The 16,387-nt window shown below is 43.3% G+C and overlaps 1 protein-coding gene across 1 annotated transcript in view; it reads right to left on the bottom strand.

Annotated features, from left to right (window-relative positions):
* FGD5 (FYVE, RhoGEF and PH domain containing 5) overlaps positions 1-16,387 on the bottom strand; it is a 105,429-nt gene that overhangs the window by 34,773 nt on the left and 54,269 nt on the right. The window contains exons 5-7 of the mRNA XM_072876117.1: positions 7,400-7,551; positions 5,259-5,415; positions 1,413-1,500 (exon numbers count right to left, since the gene is read on the bottom strand). Coding sequence (XP_072732218.1) covers positions 1,413-1,500; positions 5,259-5,415; positions 7,400-7,551 — 397 coding nt within the window. The remainder of the gene's footprint in view (positions 1-1,412; positions 1,501-5,258; positions 5,416-7,399; positions 7,552-16,387) is intronic.

Below are 16,387 nucleotides of genomic sequence, written 5' to 3'. Positions count from 1 at the left end.
AGAGAAAATGGAGCATAGTGGGGGTATTTCTTACAGGGACATGCCAAGTCCTTTTTCTTAGATGCAGTATTTGTGTGCATGCACTAAAAACACTGTAAGGATCATGTGAGACTACTAAGTACTGCAACCTACAAGTCTGGAAAGTTGCCCTTAAAGTTAGACACACCCAGAGAGGGAAGCAAGTCAGACAGAAAAAAAGTCCTACTATTGGCATCCGGTGTTCATTTGTGTTGCTCGTACTAAAAAAGCAAAACCAGCTGTGAATAATGAGTTGCATCCTTGATCAAAGTGTCTGGAGCAAGATGAAACTGCTGCTAATCTGTGCTGTGAATAAAAATTTCATATGGTCACTTTGTTCTGCTGCATTTCTAGGAGTCTCTTCTAATATGCTGTGCCCTTCATCAGCTGTTGAGTATGGGCAGGGTTTATGGCTTCCTTTTTACTGTCCCATGCATAACTCATCTTGCATCCCTCTCCACCCACACAAATACATACTCCCAAAGCATTTCTCCATCTTTACGTCTATGGATCCATGCTCTTTTGTGTTCTGATCTGACTAAATTACTTGACAACACTGAGATTCATTGTTACATTTCACCATTTCCTTCCCCAACCAGTTCATTAGTTACAAACCTAAACTTCACATTCTTTCTAGGGGCCACATCCTGCTCCGGAAAGCTTGCTCCCCTCACAGTATCAGACTTGCTAGATTTGCTGTGGCTTGCGGAGAATGAGCCACCAGAGGGAACGCAAGCCCCCTTGGAGAGACTCCAGGTGGGAGTGATATATATGGTCCTGAATGTAAAGGGAAGGTGTTACTGTAAATGTAAAATCTGTAAATGTACTGTTAATGTAAATTTGGATCTCTGTCTCCTACAATGCAGAGAAACTGGACTAGGATTTTGACTTAAACTTATCACTAGCCTTAGGTGTACTGTACATAGGGCTTAGGGTGCAGTACTGGGTACAACTGCTTTGTTGATGGAGTAGAAGGAGATGGTGCTTGCCACTGTCATACAGGATGGAGTGCAGAGTCCCCTTGCTGGGGACTACTGTCCCCTACTGTCTCTGATAAGTGCCCTTGACATAAATAAAATCAAACCTGTTTGAGTCAGGCTGAACTCTGCCTCTCCTAATTCACAGAAAGGAAAAGCCAAGAAGGAATGGCTAAAAGCACCTGACTTTACACTTTTTTGTGACTTTTCAGCATGGTTGTGCTGAAGAAGTGCCTGCTCCTTCCCAGGCTCCCTGACATTTCCTGAATCCTGTACTAAGCATATTGAAGTTCCCACGAAATCGCACACTGCTTCAGCCCTATTTTAGCTGTCTTGGCATCAACGTGTGGCACAGTGGAGGCACAGAACATCATGGGAGAGTTTCCATTGAGTACCTTTTAGAGTGATTTTACTGACCTGTGAGCAGCACACGATACTGGAAGACACGCTGCACCACTTTCAAAAGCTGGTGTTTCACACTCTGAGGGCTGCCACCAGAGCTCTGCTGTCCTCAGTGGAAGGGAAAGGAAACACAAAGATCAGGGATGTGTGAGCTCAGCAGCAAACTGTTGTCTCCACCTGATCTGTACTATGAAAGTTTGCTACCGGTTGCATGCACAAATTCCATTGAACCAGTCCCAATTTACCCAGCTTGCTAAGGGGTATTGTCTTTGTGACTATAATGAAGTACTGTAAACAATTTCCTATGGCATCATTCACAAATAGTTTGGACTTAGAGGGGAAAGGGAGGAAAGTGAATACCATTTAGAAAGTAAAGGTTGGATAAAGATTTTACAGTGGCATCTGAAGACAGAGGTATCAGATCTCAATGAAGCTTGTCATTCTTGTTCCTTTTTTTAGACTGAAAGTTTCTTCTGCCTGCAACTTTTTAGTATCTTATTTCAAGACATGGAATTGAGCAAAATACAGCAAAGCATCTCCCTGTGATTGGGTTGGAACTGAATGTCCAGAGACTGTTTACAAGAAAATAAAATGAGGTTGTGATCTGATTTAACACACACATGGAAAAGAAGTAGTATTTTTCTCTTTACCTTTACCCTTTAGATTAGACCCATTGCATGTCGCTGTGTATCGGGCCCAGTCACCATGGGTTTATGAAAGGCAGGTCCTGCTTGACTAATCTGATCTCCTTCTATTACAAAGTGACCCGCTTAGTGAATGAGGGAAAGGCTGTGGATGATGTTTACCTGGACTTTAGTAAAGCCTTTGACACTGTTTCTCACAGCATTCTCTTGGAAAAACTGGCTGCTCATGGCTTGGACAGGCGTACTCTGCTGGGTAAAAAACTGGCTGGGTGGCCAGGCCCAAAGAGTTGTGGTGAATGGAGTTAAATCCAGCTGGCTGCCAGTCACAAGTGGTGTTCCCCAGGGCTCAGTACTGGGGCCAGTTCTGTTTAATGTCTTTATCAATGATCTGGATGAGGGGATTGAGTGCACCCTCAGAAAGTTCGCGACACCAAGTTGGGCGGGAGTTTTGATCTGATTGAGGGGAGGAAGGCTCTGCAGAGGGACCTGGACAGGCTGGATTGATGGGCTGGGGCCAATTGTATGAGGCTCAACAAGGCTCAGTGCTGGGTCCTGCACTTGGGTCACAACAACCCCATGCAATGCTACAGGCCTGGGGATGAGTGGCTGGAAAGCTGCCTGGTGGAAAAGGACCTGGGGGTGTTGGTCGACAGCCACCTGAATATGAGCCAGCAGTGTGCCCAGGTGGCCAAGAAGGCCAATAGCACCCTGGCTTGTATCAGAAATAGTGTGGCCAGCAGGACTAGGGCAGTGATCGTGCCCCTGTACTCGGCACTGGTGAGGCCCCACCTCGAATACTGGGTTCAGTGTTGGGGCCCTCACTACAAGAGAGACATTGAGGTGCTGGAGCGTGTCCAGAGAAGGGCAACGAAGCTGGGGAAGGGTCTGGAGCACAAGGCTGATGGGGAGCGGCTGAGGGAACTGGGGTTGTGTAGCCTGGAGAAAAGGAGGCTCAGGAAAGGAGGTTGTAGCGAGGTGGGGGTTGGTCTCTTTTCCCAGGTAACAAGTGATAGGAGAAGAGGAAATGGCCTCAAGTTGCACCAGGGGAGGTTTAGATTGGATATGAGGAAAAATGTCTTCACCGAAAGGGTTGTCAAGCATTGGAACAGGCTGCCCAGGGAAGTGGTTGAGTCACCCTCCCTGGAGGTATTTAAAAGACGTGGCACTTAGGGACATGGTTTAGTGGCAGTGTTAGGTTTACAGTTGGACTCAATAATCTTAAGGGTCTTTTCCAACCTAAATGGTTCTATAAGGGCTCAATTATAATAGGAAACCTGATGTATATTTATTAAGTGTCACAACATTGCTGCAAAAACAACAGCAAGCCACAAAACTCAGTCCTCAAAAGTCTCCACATCTCCAGAGGCACCAAGAAACAGAAGCTTACAGGACCCAAGAGGAGTGGCACAAAACCCAGCTTCCTTGGTTCCTTACAAGGTTTGAGTCCAAAACCCAGTCAAGTTCCACGGGGTTTCGGTGTTCATTGACCAACACTTCTGAAGTGTTTGCCACTTCTGAAGGGACAAAAGGAGAATGGGAATCTAACTGTTTAAAGGAAGGCTGGCAAGAGACAGCGTTTTCCAAGGCAGTAGAGATGTTTCATGTTGCTGTATCACTCCTCTAACTGGCTGACTACTCTCACCAAATGTGCATTCAGGATTGTGCTGAGCATTCGCAGTTGCCCATACTGAAGTCAAAGGTGCCGGAAACAAGATGAGGCCCTAAATTCTGTGTTGTTAGGCTAGAAAGCTAATAGTGGTCATGCTTTAAAAAAATGCAATAGGAAAGGACTGAGAGACACCTCCCCCTCATTTGTGTGTGTATGCATGCATGCAAGAGGACAAGAAGTTACAGAACTCACTGATTCTAGGGCAAAATGCTGCTGATCCTCATCCTAGGAAAAGCCTCATCTGTTTTCTTAGAAATAAGAGCTAATTCTCAGGGTTGATAGTTAATACAGAAGTGTGTAGGCATGTGGCTGGAAGGGATGCTGGGAATACAGGCTCTCAGTAGAAAGCCTGCATTTGCCAAGTTGATGTTCAGAGCAGTGTGAGCCATCAGAGCTCCCCTCAGCTGCTAACAGGAAATAATTGTGGTGACTGCAAGGTATCTGTTTATAAATGCTGACTTCCAAATGTCTTTTGAAATTAATTTTTATCCTTAATATTTCACATGTGCTGCAGAGAAAAACACAATCCATATGCCACAGAGCTGGTATTCTAAATAAACTTTAAGGTCGATCACTAATTTATCCTTAGAGCCCCTCTGCCACCCAAGTAAACATTGTTATTTCTCTTACCGGATAAAGATAATAAGAAACAGGGGTTCTAGACCCACAATAAAGCAGCATAGCTTTTAACCATTTTAGCTCAATAGAGTCAGTGTAGCCCAACTGAACTTTCCCATCCACATACCGGTTTATGCTTTTGAAATTATATGAAGTGGCCACATTGCCAGTACTTTAAAATGTAATCAGGAATCATGGAATTTCTGTCACATGTATTTTGATGGTGCTTTTCATTTATTCAGCATAGATGACTGAGCTAACACAACTGGAAAATACGTGTTTCTTGCTACAGGGCCAGAGGTTACAGGCCTAGAGGTTACAGACCATTCAGGGGGTTTAGATGAAAAGAACCCTGTATGTGTCTGGCCCGTGGAGTTTGTGTCTTCCTGTGCAGTTCATTTTTGCCTGTCACAACATCCTCTGCAAACAGAGGAAGCAGTTAACACGCATTTAAAAATACAGAGAAATGCAATTGTAAAGAAGTTGTGGGTTGATCGCTGCCAGCAGCTAAGCACCTATACAGGCTAACCCTAACTTCACCCTGGCCAGACCCAGTACAAAAGAAAGGACGGAAAATGCAGGATGGAAAAAGGACGGTATCAAAGAGCTTGACAAGTTAATATGTGACTGAGAAACTACTCCATTATCTGCATATATTTCAGCAAAATATACTCACAGATCTGTAGATGCACAAACATACATTCTGTATGCACACACAGGGGTGTGTGGGCAACGGACACAGACAGAAACAGAAACGCATCATGCACATGTGAACATCTCACTTCAGTTTTAGCACCAGGATGTGTGAAGAGAGCTATTCTCCCATTCTACTCTATGTGAACACTGGTGGAGTTGCAGAAAAAATATCTTTGAGTAAGCCCTGTGGCACAACCATGCATTAGGGCAGGTAAAACAACATGGGAGCCTTACCTCAAACTCCTGAATTGTGGTAGCCAGTTGGGAATATTTAAGGCAGGTTTCATCTAGCAAAGCCAAATTCCTATCAAACTGCATAATGTATGCTGTGTGGTGATTCAGCCTTGATTTTCTGGAGAGAAAAACATCAGCAACCTTCTGGTGTTCCTCCCTAAGGCCACAAGAAAGAAAAGAAGCAGTAAATAAATAAATAAATAAAAATTAAAGAAGAAGAGCCATGCTTCTTTCTCATTGTATTAGACCCACAGTGGCTAAGGACATTGTGCAGCTAAAGCCTAGGTTAAATGGCAGGAAAGAGGGAGTGCTTCACTGACATACTGGACAACAAAACGGGCTGCTGTAGAATGGGCACCAGGAGGGCCTGATCCTTCGTCTCTGCTTTTGCCATGGCAGCACTGTGTGTCTGTAGCAGGTAGAATGTCTCCTTTCTGGACACAGCTTCTGCTTCTCTGGACAGACCTTCCACCTGTTGCAGTGCCTGGAGCACTGGTTGTGGGGGATCATATAAAGCCTTCAGTTGTAACATCGTGTCTTCAGCTCTCCTTCATTGCCCCCTTCTCAGCACTGCCCCACCATCGTCTGTCTCAGCATCCAGTTGCACAGTATTGAAATATTTGCAAAGCATGTACCATGAGAGAATGGGACAAAACCTGAGATTGCAAAAGGGTAATCATGGTTAAGAGAGGAACATGAGTTCCTGGGGATGTCAGAGCAACAGAGTGTCTGGGGGAGCACAGGCACAGGGAAGGACTTACTGGAAGATTCAAGGGTGGTGGTGACCTGGGAACCTGTATGAGTGCAGCCCTATGCCATGTGTCATTCTGTTGTGTTGGCAGCATTGGCAGTACAGCCCTCTTTTTTCCCCAGTGCCACAAGAGTATTTCTGGACAGAATCTTAGGGCATTTCCAGTTGTGTCCCTTTTGTCTTAGGGAATGGGCAGCATGCTGTGGGCTGTGACTTCTTTAGGACACAAGAAGTCATTTTAGATCCCAGCGGGAAACACCACTTCTGTTTGTTATGAGTGTATAAATCATAAATTATTGATTAAATTTTTTAAGTCTTCCTGCCATTTGTAACAGTCCCTTGGTGGACACGAACCAATATACAGTTCCCTTTAGCCTTTCCTTTCCTTGTTGTATGCTTTGACGTGAAAGTGCAAGGGCTGACAAGGAGACCTGTGCCCTGCATTTAGGATTGTTACTGAAAAGTTCTCCTGACCTAATTGACTTCCTTAATTGCTCAGTGGCAGTGCTGGGATAGGATCAGCCACTGTCAGTGACCACTGCCTCCCGGAGTTCAGCAGGGTGGAGGTGTGGGGCTGCATGGTCCATCATAAGCTGTCAGAGCCAGAGTAGTTCAGTCTAGGCCAGGGGCTCTGCTGGCTGCTGTAGGCTTAGTCAGCTTGGGTCTGCAGAGGTAATTTCTCTTAGACATTCTTATTCCAGCAGTTTGATAGACTAGGGCCTGGCAGCCTGGCTTAAGTCAGAGGTCTCCTTAACTGAATGAATTTTGGAGCTTTGTCTGTCCTAGGCATGGTCTTATTCTCTCACGGAAAGACTTCACCCTGTGAGGATGTTTGGCTTAGGTGGAGTCCCTCAGCAGGCTGACAGTGTCTGTTTGGCTTGGAAACCTAGCCTGTGCAGAGCCCTGCCTTGGTGCTGGGAGCGAGGGGGTGTCCCTTATCTGAGAGCTACGCAGTTGTTATGTCGATTTCTGTAAGCAGATGATCTTCTTCAGGATCAATTCTGATGTCTGCTGTTCCTGCCTCCCATGGCATGAGTCTGTGACCTTCAGGCCATGAGTGTGAAGCTGCTTGGTGAAGACTATGAACTGGCATCAGAGGATAATGCATATGAAGCAGGCTGTCCTCAGACTGACTGATGGGGCCATTTTGGAGTCATGGGCTGTGCACTGCACAAATGTTTCAGTATTTGCTTTCTTAGCCTGACAGCCTCTACATTTACTTCCTTTCTGCCTGTATGCAAAATCTTCCAGAGTAGTTCAGGTTCTACTCCTTCCATCTCTGCTGGAATCCTAGCCTCCTTGCTAGTGGGGTCAAGGGAACACTGAGGAGTTCACCCACCTGCTGTGGAGGGTATGTTAAGACCATCAAACCATGCCATTCCATACTTACCATTTAAGGACTCTTTCTTCCAGTTCTCCCAGGATGTCTTGGTGTAATTCATAAATTTCAGGGAGTTCACTTAAGCCCTGCTTGAGTTTAACTTCTTCCTGTTCATTTTCATCTTCTTCTCCAAGCACTTTCAAGACACCGTCGTAGAAATCCTGTGAACAACAATACAGAAATTAGGCAAACAGACTTAAAGTCTCAATTATCGTTACAATTTCTTGGGTCCTAAACTGTGCTTTCTAGGAATTATAAGATATGCCATCAATAGTGATCGAGTGTGCTCAGTATAGCAAGGAGATCATAGCATATGTTTTCTTCTATCCATTAGTTCATACACACTTTCAGCTGAATCCCGCAATGCTGTCAACCCAAAATGGAACATTTCACCTGGCCAAGCCATCAGACCCTTATGCATACAACGAGTTTGGTATCTTTTTATTTACCTTGCCTTTTTTCCCTGCTTTTCTAGGTGTATTTTGTCTCATTTTTATAGTGTTTCTTAACCAGAAACATAATTTTTAAAACTGAAGGATGAGATTCTCCTGTCACTTCATTGGGTCCAACAGCTTGACATGAAAAACATCAACGTCTACTTGTCTTGTGCTAAAATTTGCAACACTTGTCTCCAAATCTGAACTTAAAGAGAGGAAGAAGCTATAAATTTAAGCTATGGAACAAATCATTTTCCCTATGAAACCTGATGGAGACCTTGTTTCCTCATCTTAGAAATGGTTTTGATCCCGAAGTGATTTATAAATTATGTGGGCACAGGAGTAATTTCCTCTGTATTAAAATGTAGCCAGCTCTGGTGCATAATAGGGTACCTGTTAAGAGTGCATAGCAAAATGTTTCCCCAGCTTTGACTTGGAAGTGAGGAATAAGGCCTCTGTCTGAAACTGTAGTGATAATTTGTATTAGATCCCTGGGCATTAGAAAATCATCCCAACAGCAGACAGCAAATATTTTATGTGCCAAACATCGCTTAAAGTCTCCTTCATCCAGAGCTCTGGATGCTGAAATGTTTTCAGGTCAAAGCCTGATTGCTACAGAATCCATCTTCTTTGCTTCAGACTTGTAAAGGAGCCTTTGCTGGCACCTGCATACTCTCGAGAGACTTTGGCCCCTGTGGTGCCCTGGCCCTTTCCAGGTTCCTACCAGCCACTGCTGTTTCCCCTGCCCGCTGCTGCCAGACACATCCCCTCTTCACAGGCAGTGGCTAGAGAAGCTCAGGCCTTTAAAGCTGCCTGGGCTTTGTGGAGGTCTGAACGCAAACTGTGGCAATGGGATGCAAGGCAACGCACAACACAAGAAGGCAGGAAAGCTGATGCTGTGCAGAGGTATAACTAACGCTTTGCTGCTGAGTGGAGTGAGGCAGGTTCCTGACCCAGGGATTCTGGCTGCCTTTCCAGGAGCTAGGGCACTGTAAGTAGATGGTTTATCTTCATAGCAGTATCTGGTGTTCAAAACCAGCAGCCTTCATTCAATAAAATTAAAAGGGTGTGATTTCAGCACCTGCTTCTTCAGTATTGGTAAAAGTACAAGTAATTGAAAAGTGTTAGTATAGTATTCAGTGTTTGCCTGAGGATGGTCCTGCAGAACTGCTACAGGTTTAATTCTCCTCTGTATTCCCTATAAGGAGATGACTGTGTGTTCCTCCATTAGGGACAGGTTGGACTCTTACTGTTGAATTTCCCATTTCTGCTAGTCAGGTCTTCATGGGCAAAGTATCTGAATCTCAGTTTTTCTATGAAAATAAGTGAACAATTAGAAACCTAAGTGCATCCCAGTTTGTGATGAGAGCACAAACTGGACATTCATATACAATTGTTTAGAAACTAATTCTGTGAGTGCCTTTTCCAGTCCTTTTCTGCATCCCAGTAAGCCATGAAGTACATGGAGTTTTTATTGCAGAAGATGAGGAAAAAAGGGGTGAGAGTGAAAACCAGAGTAAATAATCAAAACAACAGCTCAGTAGAGAGGCCACATTAACTGTGAGGTTTGAAAGCTCCTGATGACTCGTTTTGTTGCAGCAGCTGCAGACTAGGAGATTGCAAAGCTTCCTTCCTTACAAAAATACTATCTGTCCTTATCTGACCTTCCTTTCTTTTTTGTGTGTGAAGGTAAGGCTAGGGGACTGCAGCATTCTCTCTTATTGCTAGCCAGCCTACACATGCTGGTTTTTTGAGGTAATTCAAGTACCTCAAATCAGGTATTGTTTTTAAATTCAGCATTAAAAATACTTGAACGGGGGCTTTGTAGCTGAATATACTTAGATTCACTGGCTTTGAAGCCAGGAGGGACCATATTGATATGACATGATCTACTGTGGTCTGGTCAGTAGTCCAGACCACAAGACGTACTAGAATATAAGATTACTAGGAGAACAACCAACTTTGATTTAAGACAGAATCTACCACACGTTACAGATACGCTAACACTGCATCCTGAGAAAAAAAACAAGTCCCAAAAGGGGCTTTTGGTGATCTCATGAAGGGTCAGGTAGCTCATAACCACATACGAAGCCCAGGCATCTAGTCACAGCAGAGCTGGCGTGAAAGCCCTGGCTGCATCCTGTCAGACTAAGGCCATCACAGCAGGCAGGAGCTGTTCTTCCAGCAGGTTCGCACTGAGCTCTGCTTTAGCCCAAGAGCTCGTGTGAAGGAAAGCTTTAGTGTCTGACCAGTCTGGCCAGATCCATGCTGTGAATGTATTTTTTCACATGCTACTCTGCAAACAGTGAGTTATTATTAAAACCAATGTTTTTTCAAAGATATATTAAAAACATTCTCTGTCTCACCATAGAAGCCAATTCATCAGAAAAAAAAATGCAGCTGCTTTAACAATTGCTGAGAAGGTGATTCTGCTGGATGAGTTAACAGAAATGGCAGCTAGATTTTTCCACTCGGAGACCATTTCCTGGCCTCCTACCCCACTGTACATGATGTGGCCAAATGTGCTGTGAAAGGAAGCAGGGGCTTGATAAAAAGAAACCTCTAAGGTCGCACAGCTCATTCAAAGATGCCAAGCTGTTTCTATCCGGCCCTGAACCAGGATGGAATGAATATCTTCCTCTGTCAGGATCTAGTGATCATGCAACCTATTGCCAAAAAGTCAAATTCTGTTCCCTGAACTTTCAGGGGCAATCTTATGAACCTCCCTGGGCCGTACTGGGATTTACCACGGCATTTCTCATGACTCTGGCTTCTGTCTAGTTAAGTTTTATAAGTACATGGAGTAATTAAGGAGGAGTCTCAAAGAATTGATTTCCATGAAACTTGCTATGTCCAGGTATAAGCAACTCAACAGAGTATGTTTCACTGGGGATCCATATTTTACATTAGATAGTCCACTTTAGTTTGATTAAATCAAGGTAGCTGTATTGATTTCAGCATGCTGGGGATCTGGTTGGTATGACTGTGGTCCTGTTGAAAGGTTCTATAAGAAGCAGGAGAGCCTCTGGGCAAAGAACTTCAAAACTCCTCTCTCCTCACCAGTAGGAACTGACTCCAGGCAAGAACAGTTTTTAGTCTCCTCAGATTAATTCCTGGCTTTTCTGTTGTAACACTGTCAACAGCAATGTACACACTGGCTCACTATGAACTGAAATGACTGGAATATCTAATAGATACTAGCCAAAAGGAAAGTCACATGTACAGTATGTTTTTTTAGCAACTATTGCAGATGAAGCATTTGTTTTCTGAAAAGCCCCTAGAACTAGGTAAAAAAAAGATCATGATGACAATTTTCTTTTTGACTAACTATATCCTGGAGAAAACAAGATCATAGAAATTTCTGAAAGAGTATTCTTGTGTTTCCTAACTATCTGGGTCTGATTTCCACAACGTGTCCTGCGCCAGTACCACAAATAATCCCAGTGTTGTGCTATTCCAGCTCCTGTTTTTTCTGGTGTGTGAGTGAGCCTATCTAACTACATATTTCAGCCAGTGTACACTGCAGAGGCTTTCCAACCAACTAAGCCAGTCAATCTGTCTTCTGGATGCTTTTCCTAACTCAAAGGAATCTGCAACCTTTCAAAGTCCTCAGTCATCGTAATTAATCCAGACTGGGGAAAGGGAAAGAATCCAAAGGGTTCTCTCAGCTTATTGTGCCTGGGGAAGTGAATAGCTGTAGTAAGTTCACTACTGATGTGCTTAAGTAACCTATTATGTTATAGAAATGTCATCTTTTCCAAATTAACATTGAACAGCTCTGTATCTGTCCACTTTCCACCATAGCTGAGCAACAAGATTAACACTCCTTTCCCACAGCATCTCAGTGGATTTAATTAGTCATTAATTGCCTGCCCCTTTGATTATAATGAATTCTCAGACAAATTATTTAATTCCAGTTGCCTGGATAGCCAGCTTCCTAATGATTAATAAAAAACTTGCAGTATAACAGTAATCACTATAAACATCCATTTAAAAAATAATTATGTCACTATTGAAAATGCTGAGTGCCTGGGAAGCCATTAATCAAATGCAAAGTGCTTTTGCAGTCTCACTAACTCTAATCAATCATGGCACCTGAAGGACTCTAGGTCTGTCACACCCAAGCCCCATGTCTCCACACAGAAGGTACCAAACACTGAGTCCATCTAATTCACTGCTGGGTCAAAACTTTCTTAGAACAGAAGCATGAACTGAAGTTGTTCGGTTCAAGGCTGTGGCATGATGGCCACAGAGCTCAGTTTCACCCAGGGGAATATGAGCCTACAGATCTCACTCCTGTCTTATGCCTATACCTGCACCACTGTTTGTGTGTGCATGTGAAAGCATAACCCAAGGTGGCTAGGTTACATAGAAGGTTGGCAACTGTGCTATAAAAATACATTTTTGAAACATAAAACTTTTCATTACATTTTGGGCACCCATAAATAAGCCCTTTACAGCCATCCAATGGCCAAATCCCTAATATCCCTGAAATAAACCCTACAAATAATTAAGTGAAACAAAGAGGATCAAAACCCACAGCCACAAAGGATGGTTGGGTTTTTTTTTCTTCTTTTGTTTGTGCACATCACTAACACACACAAGTTACATTTTTTCCCCAAGAATGCCTCTGAAGAACTTCTGTTCTCTACTGGAAATGGGGACTGTAACCTGGAGCCTGTTATAAGGGCATAAGACGAGGAGGAATGTGGGGTTAGTTTCAACAAGATCTTACGGTTTGTGTGGAGCACTGCCTAACTGTCACATGCTTGGCTCTTGGAGCAGAATCTGATACCCTCTGTGAGGTGATGAGGCTCACTGTAGGGTGCTGGGATATGAGATGCTTTAGAGATGCTGGCAGTGCCTGCCAATACTAAGAGGAAATAGTGATTACAGGAGAGTTCTGGAAAAAAAAGATTTAGGTACCTGGTTCAGGGCTACAGAAAGGTAGTCCAATTTAGCTGGGATCAGCAACCTGGAAACCTTTGTAGCAGGTAGTTATCTCCAGGTACTCTTTCAAAGGAGTCAGCAATGCCAGCAGCCAGAGGTTTTTGGCAGCGCACTTAGCAAGAAAGTTCTCTGCAGGATTCAACATCTATGTGAAATGTGATATTCTAATCCAAAGGCAAAAGGGGTAGTTAATGGGACAAGAGTTAGTTCTGGGTTTTGCTTCCAGGATTTTGTGAGCAGATGCAGAAATGGTGAGGTTGTGTATAAAATCTCTCCAATATGGGGCGGAATATGCTTTGGAGGCCAGCTGCAAAAATCAATTGTAGCAATCCTGTATGCATATCAACAGCCATTTTGCAAGGTGGATACATCCCATACATATTGTGGTCCTTTCTGCATTTCAGCCCTGCTGCCAGTTAGCCTTTAGTAGCCTGAGAACATTTAACCTTGCAGGACCCTAGTGAAAGGAAAGAAAACTAATCTCTTGTCAGCTAAACCACTGCTTCTGGCAAGTAGTTTACTCAGGAGAAAAAACTGCCTGTATATATATATATATTTGCTATGTTGAGTGATTTCTCTTCTTTAACTTCTACTTGAAAATAATCCAGGGTACAGTAATTCAGTCTGGATCCAGAATATCTGTTTGCTTTTTCTGTGTATAACAGAATAGGCCAAGTTAGATCAGTTCATCCAATGGCCCGTGGATCCCTGCAGAACCAGGGACTACTGCAACCAGTCTAGTAGGGGTAGTTAAGAGATGATAGGACTGAAATCAGTCTCTACCTTCACTGTAAAAAGCTGATGGTTCTGCCACCTGCAATAGGCTGAAAGCAACTATGTAGATTAGAAAGGTGAGTAGACTGGAGGAGAGAAAGTCAAGATTTTGACTTAAAGGTATAGCTAAACAGATAGCTTTATTTGAAAGAAAACCTTTTCAAATCGTTCAAGAAATGCTGATCAGTTGCTACATCTCCTTGGTTTTCTGTTGTTATTTGTTCATCTTCTAAAGTAGTGGTGTATAAGACGCTAATCCAATCATAATGGAATCCTGGTTCTTGCCTATAGACTACAATGGCAGGAGAACAGAAGGAGAAGGGAGTACAACATCATTATATTGGCTTTGCCAACAGGAATTTATAGTCCTACAGTTTGACCGGCAGTTGCTCTGCAGGTGAGAATGGAGGTTCCTTCTCACTGGCTCTCAGCACTGTGTTCCCAGCATCAGGCCTGCATTTGAGCCAGAAATTGTGAATTTCTAGTAGAAGATGGTGGTTGCAGAGCAAAGCCACACTTTAACAGTTCAAGAGAAATATCTGAAAAGTATTTCTGTGACCAAAAAGTGCACGTTATACTAGAAGGACCAAATTGCTAGACTCTGTGGCTGGATTAGAAAAGCTCTGAATGCCTGCAGTCTAAGTAGGATGTTCCAGATCTTGGATGCTGAAGCAAAGTCTCTACCTGTTCTTTGTTGCATCGTCTCACTGGAAGGAAGGAAGCTTCTACCTGCAATAATGCACAAAGCAGAAAAGAGCTCAACTGCTTCCCAGATTCTGAAGTATCTTCATGATGTTGATAATGAGGGAAAAAAATCTTAACTCCAAAGGAGTCTGATGCAGTGCTTTGAAGAAGCTAATCATCTGCTGTTCTTGCAGTCACCTGCCAGAGAAAAGCTATATAAATTTATACCAGCCAAAGGTCTGATCTCTAATGCTGTCATGGCTGAATTAGGTTCCCTGCTTATACCTCTACTCTGTGTTAAAGAACAGGAAAGGCCTGATGGGTGAATAAATTCACCTAGGGTATTTCTACAATTTTCAAGGAGAATTCAGGCTGGGAAGATGTGTGAGTTTCCATTAGGGAAAAACAATGGCCATTTTTCTGCCTCAGTCCCCAGGTGGGGATACTGGCACTTCAGCTGCAGAAATCGTGTCTGCACACAGCATATTTACCTTGCTCACGCCACAACTCCCACCTGGCATCCGGACTTCTATACTTTTCAATAAATAATGAAACATACATGCATCCAAAAATCATTTTGCATGTATATGTAGAATTGTAATTGCTTCCCAAGTCAAGCTGATATTTTAATGAACTGATAATATTGGGAAGTAAGCATACTTGACCCTTTGTGAGTGGGCCAGGGAGGACAACAGGAAATCTTACTGCAGCCCAGACTTTATACAACTGAAGTCTACACTGATTGCATAAAATGGTGCAGGCTTTTACAACCACTTTCACTTCTAAAATGAAGGTGGATTCAACAGACACTGCATATTGCAGGATCCAAGACTCTTTTGGACATCTAGGCATTACACCTGAGGGGAGGGTGAAGAGTTCAAAGGGGGAGAAGAGAGTATCCATATTAAAGCTGAATGCAGGCATGAGATGCTGTACAGTATGCAGTGAGCCAAGTCTGACTCATGGGTGGTTCTTGGAGGTATCTTCACTATGGCCAGCAGCCTCTCTCCTAGTGATGAAAGTGAAAGTGTCACCCCTGAATTAAAAAGTGGCACATCTCCTGTAGCAGAGTGAGTGACCCTTGATCTGCACTGAGCAGTGATCTTCCCAAATTTCTCATTACTGAGCTCAGCAGAAACAATGCCAGATGAACAGCAGAAAATACTATCGCAGCAGACACAATTAGTCTCTTATCCTGCCATTGCAGGGTACAATCTAGGTCAGGAACCCTGACCTCAACACACACTCACTTGCAATCAAATACACACATTCATCCAAAACACTGCAAATGAGTTTCAGAACTGGCAAGCTGTACAGTGTGCATTGCAAATACTGTATCGGTGGGGCTTGTTACTAGGCAATTGTCCTGATGCCAAATGTGCTAGTGTGACTTCCCTCTCCTTTTAAGAGATATACAGATTATCTGAAAGCTATTTTGGCTCAACATTCCCATTGCAGAAGCTCCCTGGCCAATACATAGCTATTTTCCCACTGTTGATGAAGACAACAATGAATAAATAAACGAGAAAAAAACCAGCCTGCTGTAAATGAAGGCAGGCTATTCTTTTGTGACAGTGCATCTTTAGGCTTTTATAAGAGCTTCAGAGGGTCTAACAGCCAGCTAGCTGTTCATTTAGCCAGCATGTTCCATTCACTAATTAGGAAAGTAATGACTTGAGTGGTCCAGCAGAACTTTGAACATCATCCAAGAAATTTACAGTAGTAAAAAAGGCTCAGCCAATCATTCACTGGAAGTGGAAATAATTAGAAAGATGGAGTTCTGTTTTGTCTATCATGTAATAGTGGCTCCTACATCAGATGTTTATTTTTTGTTCTTGAGAACATGCTGCCTACAAGAATTCTGAAAGTAGAGTTTAACCAGTGAGCCTGACTTCATGGTAATCTGCATTTAGGTACCTTTGAGTTAGTGACTTGAGCACTAAGATGATTTTGTTCTTTTTTATTTCCTAAGATTTATTTTGCAGTCAGAAGTCTTGGGATGCCCAGTGCAGGGTTGGATCCCAAACTACTCCAAAGGCTGGAGAAGCAGCACATGTTATATGTATTCATATCATATTCATATCCATATCTTCAAATGCTGAGAAAGCATAAATCTGGGTCTTGGTGTTTCTAAAATTGTGGCCCATTGTTC

This window comes from Ciconia boyciana, chromosome 11, assembly GCF_034638445.1.
Source record: "Ciconia boyciana chromosome 11, ASM3463844v1, whole genome shotgun sequence".
Taxonomy (NCBI): Eukaryota; Metazoa; Chordata; class Aves; order Ciconiiformes; family Ciconiidae; genus Ciconia; species Ciconia boyciana.
Note: the sequence above shows the minus strand (reverse complement) of the source record. Positions and strands in the feature narration are given on the sequence as shown.